Genomic DNA, 16,063 nt, shown 5'->3' on the forward strand with positions numbered 1-16,063 from the left:
CTCTCTGTAACCTTGATGCCTGCAATGGAGATACTCCTTCCTTCCTTTATTTCCTTTAATATATACTCTTATTTTTGGGACCCATCTCTTTGTTTTTCTTCTTTCTTTTAATATCTGTTCCTTTCTTTTCAATAATACACCCAAATTTTCCAGAAATGCTCTCACTCAAGCTTTACCTTTCCTCACGTATTCCTTGTTCTGTTCCTTTCTCTTTCTTCTCCTCTATTAATCGTATTCCAGTCTTATTTTTTTTCTTGCAAGCATTTCACCAGTATCAACTATCATATAACTTCCATAACAAACCTCCTACAATCTATCAAAATACCCCATTCCATTATTCTCGTATCGATCCTTTTCTATCCCCTTACTTACCTTCTCTTTATTTATTCAACCCTTTTCTCATTAAAACTCACAGACACCATTTCATGATCTGAAAACCCTACATATTTACAACCATAAACTCCACAGTCTATTTTACTATGCACAATATAATCTATGTTTCTAATGAGGTCCACTCTGCTATAATTATTTATTTTTTCATTTTCAACTTTTTAAACCCATTGATAATTTATTGATTATCTTTTTCATACTACTGCCCCCTTTGTTTTTAAAATGTTCCTTCTATATAGCAATGAAACCCTTCCCCAAATAATTATCCATTTGACAAATACTTTTAGAATTCTTCAAATACATCTTTTTTATCTGCAATAGTTGCATATATTATTATTAACTTACAAATCTACTATTATATAAACAATCACAAACCAAAATGTACCCTGGAACCAGTACTGCAAATTGACCTTCAAATTAGCCTCTTCCTTCATTACAGTCATCATACTTGAAATCTCCTTTTGTCCTAAACACCATATTATTTCCTCAACCCACCAAAGAGTATACTTTCCCCTTTTATCTAACTATATAATCAACATCCAGTAAAATAATATATCTGATTTTTGCTTTCTCAACCAATGTAAAGCAATATTTCTCCTTATCTCGTTTTTTTTTTCAGATTCATAGTCAAATGCTAGGTACTTAAGCTGATTTTATTCTTAACATGATCCATGTGTCCAAATTGTATTCATTTACAGTCCTTTTGTCTTCTACTTTTCAAAATCACTTCAAATCTCACTTTTTCCTTCAAATGTTCAAATGTATTTTCTCTTCTACTTTTCAAAGTTCCCTCAAACCCTACTTTTTCCTTCAAATTTCCAAATCTATTAACCATTTTATCAGCTAATACAGCCACTATCACTTTATTGTTTCCCGGCTCCACTGTCTTCTTATGTGTATTATCAATAACAAGTTTATTCAGTTTCAGATCGCTCAAGTTCCACCACATTCCCAAGAAACATTCATGTATTGTTTCAATTTTCATTTCATTTTGAGACCATTTTGCATTCTATTATTGCTTGTCAAAATCATGTTGAAAATCCTCTGCCTCTGCCCTTCCAGTTTCATTAAGATGCATGCTTTCATTCTCATTTTTCAAATAATCAGCATCCTAGGTATCCCAGCTGTTTGCATTTTGAGTGCTGTGGCACTTGATTTTTGCTTGATTGTTCATTTTTTTCAATTCAAATCTCACATTTTTTCAAACTTTTTTTATTAAATGATCTACCTCCCCACAAAAATAGCAACTCTTTTACTGGTCATAGAATAAGATAATTCCATTAATATCTGGCCTATAATATCACGCAAATGCTATTGATTGTTATTTTTCATTTCCAAATTTAACACTGACCAAGCTCAACTTCAAACACCATCTTTCTCATTTACTTCATCTACAGGAACCATTCTTTCACAAGGAGAGATTAAATAGTTTTTAGCGTCAACTCAGTTATTTGGTCTTTTTAAACTGCACATTTGCTATTCTTCTTTTATTAAAAATCACTATCTGCAGGCTACACTTTCTTCATGGCAACTTGCTTTTTGATTCATGAAAATGTGTTGATATTAAAACGGATGCTTCTTTTTGGAGTATTACCTTACACAATCATTTCATTAACCAGCCATACAATCTACCTTATTCACTGAAAAAAAGAAAGAAAAGAAAAGAACACTAAAGAAAAACATACTGCATTCTTTATTGGCTCTAGGAAGAATATCATTTTCATAAATTGCTGTCCTCTGGATTATGTTGTTGCATAAAAAAACACATTCCTGTTAAAATAGCCAATTTTAAATACATGATCTGTCAGCCTGGTGTACTCTCATCATATTTTAACTTTCCATCACCTGAAGTATTCACATATGTCTACTGTAGGTATTCTATTTTCACTCTCAGCCTGTCCATTTCATTCTTCAAGACAATATCAGCATCTTACTGATACACATTTTTCTTCATCACTGTATCAATTATCTTGATATCACCGTCCATTTCTACTGCAGTCATGGTCTCAAACATATTGTATATACATATCACTTTGAAAGTTGAAATGACTACCACATTCAGCCTCTGCAGCATTTCCAACACTCTCCTCACCTCTTTTTTACCTCCTCTTGCCATATTAATGTCCACTTCTACTAGAAACAGCCTTTCAGCATCCTTAAGAAAAAGAAGAGGGGTGTTTTCCCAATGTCTTGATCAAACTTCCCCTAGTCAGTATGAATACTACTCAGGTGTCCCCTGAAAACAGGCCACTAGCATAACGTGACTCACTCATTCAACAAAGTGTAGATATAGAAATAAATGAAAGAATAAATGAATGAATGAAGAATGAATGAACAAATGAATAGTCATGGTTATCACATTGTCAGTAAAGGTAGAAGAAGGATAGAATGACTTCTGGTGAACAGATACTGTATAACAACTACCAGAAACAATAACAAGAGAAGATAATAAATTGTTTTTCAGACTAACATAAATATAGAGAATAATGTTGATTATGATATGGGATCTAAACCAGGATGAGACAGAATGAAAAATTATATGGACAAAAGTGGAGTAGGAAACAAATCTGTTTGAACCGTCTGATCAAGATGATCTTCAAAGTTACTTTTTATTCAACACTCCACCTTTAGTTTAGTTTATTTTTAGCTGTTTTCAATTTTGTTTTTAATCAACATTCCATCTTTAGTTTATTTTTAATATATTTATTTACTTTTGTTTCACAAGATTTTTTTACACTGTGACGTGTTTACATTTAAGAAGAGGACTAAACTTTTGACTGAGAGATTGAATGATTAGAGCATAATTCTCTTCACCGGTACAGAAACCCATTAGGAGCATGAAAAGCCTAGACATGGTACTGCGCATGTTTCACTGGAAGTATATTTTTAGAATAGCTTCTGCCAGGTGCTGACTATGCATTTGTTTTAGGAACCAACAAAAGATATTTTATTGGAAGGATTTGTCCCCTTAGGCAGAAAAGATGTGAGAATATATTCTGGGAAATATGTTTGGTTTGACATTTTATGTACATACCTTAAATAATGACAGCTGTAAAGTAATGTTTTTGAGCGGGGGTTCACAAGAACCTCTGCTCCTATTCTGAATCTGGTACCAGTGACTACTGCTGGTGTCATTAAGGGCCCTGTGATCTTTATATTCAACAATTTTGATTTTAAACATAATGCAAAATCTGTTAATAATACTGTGCTTAAAACTGATGGCATGATTTGTACATACATAACATTATGTGAGCCTGATAAATCAATATAATCTCCACTTTGTACTTACACCAATGGAAACCTATTGATGTTGGAAAGCATTCAGAGAAAATTCACAACATTTTTTTTTTTTGGACAGAAGGAGCATGTTATATCCAGAGCATTTAGAAAATGTTGACCCTTGATTGCATAGACAGAAATCGAGTACGCATTCTCTTGCATTTAAGGGGGGCCTTCATGAGGAAATGTTAAGGATTTTATTGACTTTAGAAATTACTGGCAATAGTTTTCACTTGTTTATCAATAATTTTTGCTCAAAACTGATAAATTCGGAACTGATATTGAGGAACATATATTTTTGTGTCACTTGCTAACAGCTGCAATAGACTTCTTATTAAAATTAGATGTTCCAAGGCTCTTAACATATTTTTTGAAAATTTTAGATAATTGGGTAGTCCTCATGCTTATACACCTGGAGTCTTGAAGTCTGCATTTCAATGGCCTGTTAGCCTATATTTATATGTACTGTCACATCATCAGTCTGTGCCTGCAGTATGTCACATCATCAGTCTGTGCCTGCAATAGCTGTTGGTCACAAATCAAGCAATAGGAAGAATGATCTTGATGTTTTCAGTGTATTTGGAACACATCCTGCCTGCTGTAAAAGCATCTGAACTCATAAACATGTTTTAATGGCAAATAAAAGAGTCATGTAAAGCCTGTGAGCCACAGATGTGGATCAGGGCAGAGTATTACCAAAGTTGATATGTAATTAGTAAGTCAGTTTTGGATCTATTGAATAATACAAGGATGTTCTTTAAAATTGCATTGTTGCCTGACTTTGTGCACATAAGGATGAACCCCTTCATACAATCCAGGTGATCAGGGTTCAGTTAGCAGCTCTGAAACTTTATGAGACAGGTAGGAAGGGAGGGGCATGGCGCAAACATCTCTCTCAATGGGTGGGGAAAGGTCAGGATCACCTGGTGAGTACACAGGGATGTGTCATTTCTCTAGTGGAGACTGAGGAAACCACTTCTCTTTCTTGAGAGGACAGTGCAAAGCTGCTTGCTGGCAAGATATATTGCAGAAATGAGCAAAAACATACATAGCCCTTTGCACATCCTCTTTTGCTTCTGCAAGCTGGGCATCTGCAGGGGAAATACAGGATATGGCAGAAAACAGTGAAACCACCTGTAATGGTTGTCTAAAACACATCCCCTCCAGGTCAACCCTTACCTTGGTAAGGGACGGGTAATGTGCCAATTGACAAGGAAAGACTGATAGACGACAGATAGCAGAACCAAACAGTATAGAAAATGTTGAGCAGGTTAATAATCTCATAGTGTGGAATGTGTCAAATGCTTTTTCTGAATCCAATAAACAACATCAAAGGGAAAACCCAATTCAATGATATCACAGCTGCCAACTTTAAAGAGGCAAAACAAAACCAGTGTGTAATCCAAACTGAGTCAAAAGCATACATAAAAGGGGTGATGATGTCTGTCACTTCTTAAGGAAGAAAGTTGGCATTTCATCAGGCTCTGCAGCAATGTTGGACTTATGCTTATTAGTGCTTCTGTTACTGGGTCTCACATAAAATGGCACTCAGCTCCTTCAATGGATAATAGTACTGACGGAATGTGATTTGTGCATGAAGAGTAAGAAGTAAAAGTACCTCTTGTTAAGTTGGCTGCTTAAAGACTCTCCTAAAAATACTTAGCCTTATAAATAAGATGAAACAGAGTACCAGGTGAATTCCATACATTTTTGGAATGCATATAAAAGGCATTTTATTTTAATTTTGTCTGGTGTTTCCTACTTACTCTGTAACCAGTATCACTGCTGTTTTGCTTCTTAATTAAAGTGAAATATAATGTTTTAAGTCTGTTATAATCTTACTTGTGCCATTTAATTTTAAAGAAATAGAAGACTTAACTTTGTGGTGCCCTGTACTGCATGTACTACTTTTTATTTTGCACTGGTATACCTGTATGAATTTAATATGACCTACCTTGTCAAGTGAAATGCAACAATATACTGATGAATATGTTCCAGATACAGATATACCAATATACCTATGAATAGTCAGGTTTCTGCAGTGCAGTTCTGGGTAGATACGCTACATCTGAATATGGGGAAAAAAGCAAGAACTGACCTTCACTATATGGTTGTGTGCCAGATTTCCCAAAAATAAAATTAGTTAAGCATCTTAGTCTTTTCAGATTTAGAAGCCAAGTGGCGGCCATCATTCAAGACCAGTAAGTATAATCGATTTGTTTCAACCCCTTCATATTCCAGAAATAAATGACCCAGCAAAATCTGCAGCAGATCTGTCAGATTTAAAACCAGCTTTAGCCTAACAGACATTGGGGAAATCCCATCACTATATCTTTCCATGGAGTGAACTGTATACCACAGTTAGCTGCAACTCCTGTGGTGTAGCTACTTTACTCAAAGTAAAAGGAACTCTTTCAGTATAAGACCAATAATGCTTGGTACAGCGGAAGTAGCCAAAATATATTTATATTTACTCTAGTAATAGTCTACAAATCATGGCAGTAGATTCAAAATGATTTCTTAGATAACCATGATCATCTAAAAATGGTACTACCAAAGCTTACTGAGGCCAACATTTAATTTATTTTTCTGGAGTTAAACTATCAAATTGCCCATGCATGGAAGGTTAGGGGGATATCTCCTATACCTCTGAAGTTAATATAATCTGCTCTCAGAGCACTACTCCCCATGGCAAGGGGATGCAATGAATACAGCATCCTTATTCAGGATGACATAATCTGGCAGTGTGGATAAGTCTGAGCACTTGAGAGCATTACTTTGGTACTAGTGCTTTTGTAGAGCAGGATATCTTGCTGGGTAACATTTGAGTAGAATAAACAATCTAAACCATTGTTTTGTAGGACTGATGTGTTTCATGATTTCAAATCTCATTTTTTATGCATCCCAGTGTGGTTATAATTTGGTTGGTAAAAAGCAGCTAGATGGTTTGTAAACTGACATAGCATAATGGTGATAGAATGCTGTTCTGTAAGCCTTTGTGGAGCCTTGTCAGACTGTTACTTCTGCCACAGCAATATTTATTGCACTTTTGAATCAAAATTTTATACCACAGTAGGTGGATTGTTTAAGGCATAAAGGCCAATTCCTTACCTACCTTGTTATTTATAGACTGATGATATATAAAGATCTTTAGGTTTGCTGTATGCAATTATCTTCCTAATGAAGTAAAGGAACAACAGCCACTAAACACCTTTAGAATTACATCAAAATAACACTTCCTTTATGAAGCAGATTGCAAATACTTCTGTGATAATTTTTTCCACATATGTAACATATGGGCACACTTTCTATTAAATTATCTGATAAATTTATTTCCCTTATATTTTTCAGTTTCATTATAGTAATTCTGTTGCATTCTTTAACCATTTCAATTGCTTTAGCGGTCTTGTTCACATTCTTTGTATACCTGTTTTATGCAGTGGAAATAAAAAGTTTATAAAAAGTTTACACACCCCTGTTAAAATGCCAGGTTTTGTGATATAAAAAAATGAGACCACAATAAATCATTTCAAAATTTTCCCTCCTTTAATGTGACCTATAACTTGTACAATTCAATTGAAAAACAAACAAAAAAAAAACGTACAATAAGCTGGTTGCATAAGTGTGCACACCCTTAAACTGATGCTTTGTTGAAGCACCTTTTGATTTAATCACAACAATCAATGTATTTTTTAAGGAAAATAAAATGCATCCCAGTGGAAGCTGAAAGTATTTTATTAACTATCGATGTGGAATCCTTGTACACAGTGATCCCTCATAATTACTCTATAACAGCTGCTATGGTTAAGCAAGCTCATTGATATTGTACTAGACTTGAATTTATATACCTTCAATGGCACACTACAAATAAAAAACTGGTATAGCAATGGAGTCTGCCATGGCTCCCAGCATAGCTAACAAAGCCCTGGGCAAGTGAGAGGAGGACTTTGTGCTAAACAACATAGACTACATGCAGCATATTACATGTTATTTGCATTATTTTGATATCTTTATTGTGTGGGAAGGTGACCCTTTGCAGCTTGGAGATTTTATCACTTACCTCAATCAAACAACACCCTTTCTGAAGTTTACTTCTTCCCATAGCTATACTTCAACCACTTTCTTCAATATGCAGATTTCCAAGGCCAACAACAATAATAGAATCACCACTGATCTATTCAGAAAACTAACAAGGATTACCTTATTACTCCACAGTAGAAGTCTGCATCCTACAAAAACAAATATAATGTGGTAAAGTCCCAGGGCTATAGATTAGCTAGAATTACCACCAAGGTGGAACCATTTCTGAGAAACCTGAACAACTTAGAGAATGATTTCCTAGTGAGAGGCTATGAAAGTCAGATGTTAAAAAAACATCCTTGAACCCATTATAGAACTGAAAACTACTGAAAGACCTTCACTCAACTTCCCCAGTAGGAGAATGTTAGGAAATTCCACAGAAAATAACAAATGCAAAAATAGCTGCATCCTGACATACACTTTGGATTATCATAATATCAAAAATATTATTAAAGAAAACTGGGACATTGTCACCCTTTTCTGATTAACAACTTAGGTGAAACCCCATCCTTTGTTTACATGAAAGCCAGGAATATTAGAAGTTTTGTTGAATTTAAACCTAGACTATATAAGAGAAACACTAAAAGATGTGAAGCTAATTATGCATTTTGTATATTTATACAGCAAGGTAATAGTTTTTATTGTCCTTATTTAAAGAAAATCATTAAGACCAGTGCAGGGAATGACTGTAACACTACAAAAGTAATTTACAGGGCACTGTGCAATGACTATGATGCATTTTATGTGAGTAAGACTGTAAATAATCTTAAGCATAGGATTTCATGTCATTTGGCAGAAATCTGCTCTGGATGTAAAAATAATGCACTAGCTAGATACCTTGTTCTGCATAAAAGACATACAGGTTTTAAGTTCCAGATACAGTATTGCATAGATATGGGTGATCTTGAGGGAGACATCCTGAATATGCTGGAAAAACATGAATTGATATGGCTATTAAAGCTTTACTCTTTCAGGAAGCCTGGACTAAACTATTACTGTTCAGCTAAAAGTGTACTAGAACTTAAAACATTGCCACATTGTTTACATGACTAATTTTATTTTATTTTATTCTTTTAGTTGGTTTTAAATACCATGTTAAATATCATGGTAAATAATTTTTAATAAAAGTGTATATATTTTGTTTTTATCATCATACATTTTTTCCACTTTATTTGAAATGATGTTTAATAACAATACTAGCTAATTCTACAATAATATTTTTGTAGATAGTTTTTTGGGGTTCTTGTATACAGAATTGAAGAAGTCTAAAAGGGTGAAAGAGATCTTTGTTAACAATACGTTATGGAAATATAATATGGTTTGCACAATTAATTTTTTCATGCAAAATGTATATGTATATATTTATACACATCCCCTTGCCAAATATGTAGATACAAAACTGAAAGGTTTATGGACTAAGAAAGAATTTATTTTAAAAGGTTCCTGGGACCGTCTTAAGGTTATTACGGATGAGATTTATTGTGTCAATTTACTATTTATTACCATAGATATTATTGATTTATTTTCTAGTATTCCGCACACCAATGGAATGGAAATGTTTGAAGAAATGGTGTTCCAGGATTACACTTTACCACACAATGACAAAATTGTATGTGTTGCACTTATGGATATGGTTCTTAAGTATAATTTTTAAAATTTTAATGGAGAATTTTATAAACAGGTTCAAGGAGTAGCAATGGGAGCGGCATGTGCCCCCACGTATGCCAACCTTGTTTTGGCTAATTGGGAAGAACAAAATATTCTTAATTCCAAACATAGGACTTGTTGGAAGCTGTATCAGAGGTTTTTGGACAATATAGTTATTTTTTTGGACAGGGGGCAATGTTTCTAAGGAATGCCTTCAATTTTTGGATGTAGACGTTTATAAGTCAAATGGAAGGTTTGAAACTAAAATATATAGAAAACCCACATTTTGCAACTCCTTTTTACACTATGAGAGTGCACATCCACATTTTTGTAAAAAAAACATTGTGAAAGGTCAATTTCTAAGGGGAAGTTGTATGACCACCCTAGATTCTGATTTTTGGACTGAATGCAATTTATTAGAAAAAATGTTTATGGAGAGGGATTATCCCCAGGAATTTATTTATAAAATGAAAGAAGAAGTTATTGAGGGAAGAAAATCTAGATTTAAACCTATTTGTGGAAATAATTCACAGGTTAATTTTGATATAGCATCAGTAGTTGAACTTGAAAAACCACCCGATTTTAGACAAGCCTTGGTGTTGGAATATAACGCTTTTAACAACAATATTACTAAAAAAATAGTTCAAAAGGAATGGATCCGATTTACAGAGTTGACTGATATGGACAAAATAAATGGACTTCCTTGTAAGATAGTATATAAGAATTCATAGACTTTCAAAAATCTATTAGAGTATAGGGCTTGCGGGAAGCCCAATAGGCCAAGAAAAGGGAAATACAAATGTGGGCATTGCCCACAATGTGTTAATATCATTAACACTGATAGAATTTATTTAGAAAGTAGACATAGATGGATAGAAAGTGGAGATTATTTTAACTGTGAGACCAAGGGGATAGTCTATTTAGGGGTATATTCAGAATGTAATTCTTTTTATGTTGGTAAATCAGAAAGGTTGTTAAAAAGAAGGATTTATGAACATAAATATGAGATTTCAACAAGAAAAGAATCTAATGCTCTGTATAAACATACTAACCTCTGTCCCAATGCTAAATTCTATTTTATGGTATTGGAACAAGTTAAGAAAGATGTAAGGGGTGGTTTATGGGAAGAGAGGTTAGAATATAGAGAACTATGGTGGCAAGTTACTCTGGATGCAGGTACCCCACTGAGGCTTAATGATTATATTTCCATTGTGCCACTTTTAACAATGATATCAGTGAAAATATAAAAACTGATTTGCAATAAATATTTTGTCCAGCAGATGACAGGCTATGCTTATTTTTTACTATATATTTTAAAATAGTTAAGTGTTAGTAATAATAATAAATTATTTAAATAATTATTTTATAAGGTTTTTCAACATTATTTTAAGGTGTTTAGGTAAACTTACATTTTCATATTTTTAGATTGTTAAATCTTGAATAAAATTTTTTGTTAATTTATAATACAGTATTTATTATGTATTTTAAGGAATTAAAAGTTTAGGTACTGTTTTTTAAGTAATCGTTTAATGGAGGATTGTATGTGATTGGTTGTTTTGTACTTAATGAGTATTTAAAAGTTTAATGATGGATTTACTGGTTATCTGATGAAGTCATTTTGTTGAGATGAAAACGCAGTTTGGTTAATGGCGTTCATGTTATGTGTATTTTGAATTTTTTGTGGAGTATTGAATAAAGCCTTTGACATTGCCTTGGACTGTTTCTCCTACAGTTTTGGCACTTTACGTTGTTTTCACATTGTTTACATGACTAATTTTATTTTATTTTATTCTTTTAGTTGGTTTTAAATACCATGTTAAATATCATGGTAAATAATTTTTAATAAAAGTGTATATATTTTATTTTTATCATCATACATTTTTCCACTTTATTTTAAATGATGTTTAATAACAATACTAGCTAATTCTACAATAATATTTTTGTAGATAGTTTTTGGGGTTCTTGTACACATACCTGAAGAAGTCTAAAAGGGTGAAAGTGATCTTTGTTAACAATAGGTTATGGAAATAGAATATGGTTTGCACAATTAATTTTTTCATGCAAAATGTATATGTATTTATATATATATTTTTAGATTGCCAAATGGTCTAAGCTTTATATATTTCCAGCCATGCAGTACATTGTCTTGGATAAAATCACAGACTTAATAATCTGGTTAATAAAAGGTATCACATTTATTATCGATTTTATTTAAAGTACATAAGTACACAAGGGTTATCCCATCCTCACCACTCTCAGAAAGTCGTAACTATCCAAACTTGACACCTGCTTTAACAAAACTGCTCAATTCACCACCAACAGCCCCTACAAAACTCACCACTGCACAGCCTTTAAACAACTCAACTAGCTTGACCTCCCCATCTCCTACTATAACCAGCTCATACTAACATATAAGATACTCTACTTCCCCCAAAAATGTAATACACTCTCATACCAGTACTAGGGTTCTAGGCTCCAACAACAAACCACTTCTTCATGTCACTAAGTCCAATAACTGCAGGGGTCTCCTTCTATTCTAACTCTATTGCTAAAAAATGAAACTCTCTGCTCACTAACGTGACAGCAGCAACATGCTTATCTCAGTGTAAGAAATCTTTAAAAACACATACAAACTAACTGGGTTTGCCCCTGTGACACTCCAGGGTAATCCTGCTCCATCTTATTCTGTTTCACCCCAAGTCAAATCTCCTTCCCTCATTTTCATTTGTTAGACTTCTCTTATTATTGTTAGTCTCACTTCTCCTGTTTCACTTTTCTTCCACATCTCTTCTCCCACTTCCAAATGATGATAATTATGTATACGCTATAATATTGTATCATTCTGTATATTTCTACTAATGTACAGCTCACTGAATAATCTTAGCTTAATTTTGTTATGCTGTATTCTTATGTAAATATATATAATCCTTGTCATATGAAGAATTATTAACATGTGCTGTAACTGGAGCTTTCCTCCCAGGCTTCCGCTGAAAAAGGACTAGTGTCCAGTCGCACTTTCCCGGTTAACAAATGTAAAATAAAATAAGCAAATAAATATATTATTATGACAGCTACTAAGCAGGGCAAGATCAGCTGAAATGTCACACTGATGGGGGAAGGGATGTGCATTTATCATATATACCAATACACAGTGTTTCACAGCACAATAAACCACTCCCTTACCTAATAAAAAGTATATATATAGTTAGAAAGCTTGTGGTGAAACTATTATTCTGTTATTTTTGTTTTACTTGAATTGCTTGTCTATGTGCTTAGTAAAGGATTTTCTACTGGAAACAGACTGCCTACTCTGCTTGGATTACTTTTGCATACTTAATAATTCTGTATAATATTTCAAATTATATTTTTGTTATTTTTTTACTTAGGACAAGTTTAAGTTTGTTACTTCTACTACCATTATTTGATCTTATTAATATACTGTGATTAACTATATATATATATATATATATATATATATATATATATACATATATATATATATATATATATATATATACATTGAAAATCTTCCATACAGAAGTTTCTTATACTGTTTTGTTTTTGGCCCCACTATACTTGTTTAGTGGGTTGTTTGAGACTCTGGAGCTACAATGGAGATTAGTTGTTTTTTAAAGTCTTGTACATGCATACAATGTTAAGTGATGTAACTGTCCAAATGGCTGACATCAGTTGAAAAAAAATATTACTTCCAATTGTATTAATCTAGCCTATATTTAAAGATATTTACATTTTCAGAAAATTTAATATAGTTTTGTAGTCAGTTCAGGGAATGTACAACTCTTACTGCAGGCATATTGAGTGATTATATACCCTTAGTGATATTTTACTCTTGTGCCAGAATTATTAATATTGTACAAAACATTCAAAAATAAATGGATCTTCTCTAGCACTGTAAACTAAGATCTGATCTTAACTTAATTTTCTCTATGACACAGAAAATAAAACAGAGACCTGAGTCTTTTTCATAAGCCAAGTCCTTTATTTCCTAAACAGCTTTTGCACTTCCCCTTTTTAGTTTTTCCAACAATTTTATGTGTTTAATAATTGAGGATGAAAAAGCCTGAATTGCAAATTCCAACTTGGATCTAATAAGGGAAAAAAAGATCACTAATATATATATATACATATACATATACACATACACAGTTTGATTTGTGATATTAATTTTCACCTTGATCTCTTTTGACAGTTTGGATAGGTTTTTGTAAAGTATGTTGATCATCTCTGCTTATTATTTTTTCCTTGTTTGATGTCATCAACATAAAGATTATGAAAAAAGTGTTGCTTCAAATTGCTATTTGTCAAATATGTATTAAACAATTAAAGGAAAGGAATAGATTCTGAGGAATCCACTTAATGTATATCGTTCGCATAATATCACAGCAATTTCCACTTCAGAGTGATAAATCCAGGTTTGTGCAGATGAGATGATAGATTATTTTAAGCCATTTTCACTGCCTTTTTCTGCAGTATGGCCTGACCTATTACAATGAACATTTAAGAAAAATTATAGAAAACACTCTCCATATTATGCCCATGAACTTTGTGACTCAGCTGCTCAGGTTAATAGAAACTTCAGAAGTAGTTCAGCATGATTAACTTGTCAAAACGTGGCTCTAGATATATTTGAACATTTTGTACAGTTTAATAATGTCCCTATCTTTTGCCACAGGTGAAAGACTAAATAAACATTAAATATGGATTAAATAAATAATAGAAATGTTATATTACCTTGATAGCACATAAAATATTGTACATCTGTACATACAAAGTCATTCCATGTTCCCAATGAATATGCAAGGTAGTCCACAACTACAAATACACAACATTGATTTCCACCATAATTATTTGGTTGGTCTGTAGCCCAGTTCTGATAAGAAGAAAATGAACCATCAGCCCATTGCCACTGGTCACTGGAAGTATCCCAGTAGAGTCCTATCCAGACAGTGTAATTCCCTTTAATAGTTTTCACTCTCTGGTTTTCTGTGTCATTTTTGATACTGACAAGCTCTGCCAGCTGTGCTCTGCAGTAGTCCCGTGCTCCTGTCCATGTCATTCCTTGTGTCACCATGTAATAGAGGTTTTTGCTCACTAAGGACAATAAAATATAAAGAAAGAACTTGTTTGCCCATCTGTAGTTGCACAAATACAACATGAGTGGATACATTTAGTAGCTTAAATGCAGTAGTAAAAAAGAAAAGCAAACATAAAACACTGATAACAAAAACAAACATGGTAATAACTCAAAGATAAGCAAACCATATTAACAGTGTAGTAATGCATGTTTAGACTTTAACACTTAGTTTCTTCAGGTATAACTCAAAATATGTCATTGATGTAAGACATTATCTCATGGTGGAAGTTGCAGTGCTGTATGTAAATTATATATCCTAGGGCACGATTTTCAGCTCCATTCTAGTCTTTTCATACGTTTGAAGAATGTATTAAAATGCAATAAAGCACAGCTTCTCATGGCTTAGCAGCTGCTTATAACATGAGGATCTTGGTTATGAACATATGCATGCATGGTACCAGTTTAACAGTAGACAAAAGACTGAATTCCACAATGACGTGCATGTGAAGTAACCCTATTTGATCTGCTATTATCCTATACCCCAAGCCAAAACAAAGGGTTCCACCAGTAGTCATTTAACATATGTTTAAAGGGGGCTGGTGGAACCCTATGCCTGATTCCAAAAGGAATATCAGGCTTCCTGTAGCAAAAACCACAAAGTTGTATGCTAGGGAAGTCTAGTATTTATAGCCCTGAAGCAGTGGAATAACCTAATGAACTGGCTATTTCATTTGAGGCAACAGATCCACTTGTGTAAATCACTTGGTATTGCAGGAGTACATGGTAGGAAACCAGTGGTTGATAGGAGATTGCTTATTGCAAAACCATTTGTTTTTATTAGCTGTTAGTCTGTCACATCACTTTCAAAATGTTTACTTTGTGATAGTGGATTCATTTAATATGATTTCTGTTAATTAACATGAACAATGTCAATTCATAGTAACATTACATTTCCTTCTCTCTTACACAAAATGAAAATGCTGTTACAGGCCTTACATAGACAAAAATATAAGGTAGTATTAAATTATCTTGAAGTTTCCATCGAATATTGAAATGGTCTTCTTCAAAAGGATTCAGGAAATGACCTCAGCCTAGAATAATAGTATGCCAGCTTAAACTGATAACAGAGAGACAGACAGAGAAAGCACCCATTGCCTAAAAGTATCCAAAGGCATCTAGATCTTTTAAAGTTCATCAATAATATATTTATCATGGAATGAGCTATTGATTTTTAATAGGAACATACATTTGGGAAGCATTATCTTTTTAATTAAATATTTCTAGTTAACAAATAAATCGAGGTGTTAACACATTTAGAGATAAGGAATGTTTTTTTTCTGAACAAGAAACTTTCAGTTTAAATTCCAGATGTAGTTTGCAATCACATTAGATGGATAAATTTGCAAATTGTAATAACCAAAATTAGATTGAAATATCTCTTTTTGATCACTATTTGATGATTAAATATAATGCTTGATTTGGAATACATTAGCCGATGACCTGTTCAGTTTGAAATAAAGAGAAAGATATATTATTCCTTAAAAAAACAGAATGAAATATTAGAAATTAAGA

At 33.0% G+C, this 16,063-nt stretch overlaps 1 protein-coding gene across 1 annotated transcript in view; it reads right to left on the reverse strand.

Annotated features, from left to right (window-relative positions):
* Positions 1–16,063, reverse strand: part of LOC122810549 (macrophage mannose receptor 1-like) — a 62,411-nt gene that overhangs the window by 893 nt on the left and 45,455 nt on the right. The window contains exon 2 of the mRNA XM_044082131.1: positions 14,149–14,508. Coding sequence (XP_043938066.1) covers positions 14,149–14,508 — 360 coding nt within the window. The remainder of the gene's footprint in view (positions 1–14,148; positions 14,509–16,063) is intronic.

This window comes from Protopterus annectens, chromosome 9.part0 (genome assembly GCF_019279795.1).
Source record: "Protopterus annectens isolate FY-2018-M chromosome 9.part0, PAN1.0, whole genome shotgun sequence".
In the NCBI taxonomy this organism is placed as follows: domain Eukaryota; kingdom Metazoa; phylum Chordata; order Ceratodontiformes; family Protopteridae; genus Protopterus; species Protopterus annectens.